Source organism: Olea europaea, chromosome 10 (genome assembly GCF_002742605.1).
Source record: "Olea europaea var. sylvestris chromosome 10, O_europaea_v1, whole genome shotgun sequence".
Lineage (NCBI taxonomy): Eukaryota > Viridiplantae > Streptophyta > Magnoliopsida > Lamiales > Oleaceae > Olea > Olea europaea.
The window spans coordinates 44,539,093-44,541,263 of NC_036246.1; the positions used below are offsets into that span (position 1 = coordinate 44,539,093).

General features: G+C 38.0%; 1 protein-coding gene across 4 annotated transcripts in view; it reads left to right on the forward strand.

Annotated features, from left to right (window-relative positions):
• The first annotated feature begins 355 nt into the window (after nt 1-355).
• The window catches only part of LOC111402469 (uncharacterized ATP-dependent helicase YprA), a 19,340-nt gene continuing 17,524 nt past the window's right edge, over nt 356-2,171 (forward strand). For 2 of the 4 annotated variants that reach the window (XM_023030800.1, XM_023030801.1), the window contains exons 1-2: nt 359-677; nt 999-1,736. In XM_023030800.1, coding sequence (XP_022886568.1) covers nt 513-677; nt 999-1,736 — 903 coding nt within the window. In that variant the 5' untranslated portion in view covers nt 359-512. Of the gene's footprint in view, nt 678-998; nt 1,737-2,171 lie in introns of all 4 variants that reach the window. The other 2 variants (XM_023030803.1, XM_023030802.1) reach the window with 2 other exon arrangements.

The window sequence follows — 2,171 nt, forward strand, 5'->3', positions numbered from 1 at the left end:
AAATGGTATAAAAATCAAAATTCTTATTCAAATGCTCAAAATATTGAAGAAGATGGGTGAAGTAATGGATAAAAATAATTTATAGTACTAAAGGGAGAGCAAATCGATGATTTTTGGAGATTAAATAAGGAATTTGAATGGATTGCAAGGAGTATTTGGGTCTTTTTCATGGTGAGTGTATTTTGGACTTTTGATATTATTTGTTTATTATATTTTGTAATTGAAGATTATTATACCAACAAATATTGAAATGAAGTTATTTAATCAAATACTTTGTTTGACTCCCCATAAAAGAAAGAGGACAGGGGTGCTACATGATGGAATTTATCCATAAAGGCCAAAAAGTCGCACGTGCGTAGAATAAAGAAACACGCGTGCCTCAGAAATCAACTCCCCGCCAAATCCCAGGTTTTTCTTACTTCCCTAAATTCCCTTGTAATCGTTACTCTATAGCAGAGGAAAAGGAGATAGGAAAAAATCTTAATCCGGCAGAGGAATCGAGCAATTCAGAAATGTGGGAGAGTGAAAACGAGAGGGAAATTGAAGTCCGTAGCTTGAATGGAGAATCAATAACAGTATCAATTGAACCAAACAAAACCGTTCAGGACCTCAAGACCATCCTCAAGAACCAATTCCATCCGGCAGCCTCGTCCCCGAATTTCCACCTATTCCTCAAGGTAATTTCCTTTCCCTCCCTTTTTATGGAAATGACAAGGTACTACCAGTGATGCACATGGTACAAGATTTATCACCAGTGCATGATGCTTCAAAGGTTGTACCTAGCTTTAGAAACTCGCGTCTTAATGCTTATGTAAACAACAATGTAGAACCAGTGATGCACATGGTACAAAATTGATCACCAGTACATGATACTTTAATGGTTGTACCTCGATCTAATAACCATTAGCTACATTTGTACCTCTGAAATGACTGGCAGGATTGTGCCATCTATGGTGGTTTTCTTTTAATTTTTCTCATTTTATTTTTTCTTGGTCCAGGGTGTGAAACTGAAGTTGCAGCATGAGATTAGTAGCTATGCTGTGGGCCTTGGAGAATTTTTAGTTCTCTTTCCATTTACAAAGAAGGATAAGCAACAGACTGAGAGAATGGAGGAATCTGCAGGACCATCAAAAGAACCGAACCCAAACGAGAGCTCTGTAAATAACTTGGCTGAGTCAGCATGGTCGGAATTGATGCAAGACCTATCTGCTTTGCATGACATTTCTAGCAATGAAAATCTGCCCAATGTTGAATTGAATAGCACGAATGTTGAGGACACCCATGCTGAGGTGACAATTTCAAGAACCAAGCACAAGAGAGTGCCGAATAGGGACAAAAAGGAAGGACCTTTGGATGACCTTTTGTCGAGTATGCTACAGAAGTCTAGCAATGAGATTCTAGATAAACAGAACTGTAAAGTATTTATTGAGGTTTTGGAGTCATCATGTTGTTTAAATGATCCAAGATTGGGGATTTGTGTGATGAGGGAAGCTAGTGATATACTGGACAATGAAACAGACCCTTCTACGAGCAATAGCAGTTCGTGCATCTGTCCACCATGGTTGAAGGACATAATTATGGCCTTTTCTTTTTCAAACATTTATTCTGCATGGCTTCAATTTCGCCAGGAAAAGATCACCATCAGTGCTCTTCAGGGTGCATTAGACCAACTCCATAGATTTGGGTTCCGGCCTGGTATTACGGAACTGGAGAATCTATCTGAACTTTGTCCTCAGGTAACAATTAGATTGGTTAATTACATAATAATCTCATTCCCTTACCTAATCTCACAACCTGATGGATTTTCTGCCATTTTTTTTACTAAAATTTTGAGTGTCTCCAAGTTGATTGTCTTAATTATGTACTTTATGTACTCATCGGTGCTTTCATTTATTTCCAAAAATAAAAGATCCATGTTTTATGTTACAAAACACTGTGGACACATTTTAAGACAATAATAACATCTAAACACCATCTACTTTACTTTTTGACATTGACTGCTCCCTTTCATCTGCCAAATAGGCATGATAGTGATGTTGAGTTGAAGTGTAATCTGGGAGTTTTGATGAACAATTTTTTTGATACACACGTGGCCTGCTTCTTACTTTCAATTCGGATCCAGCACGTTAATGTTATACATGATTGTTTGGGGGGGGGGGGGTGGGAAGGCT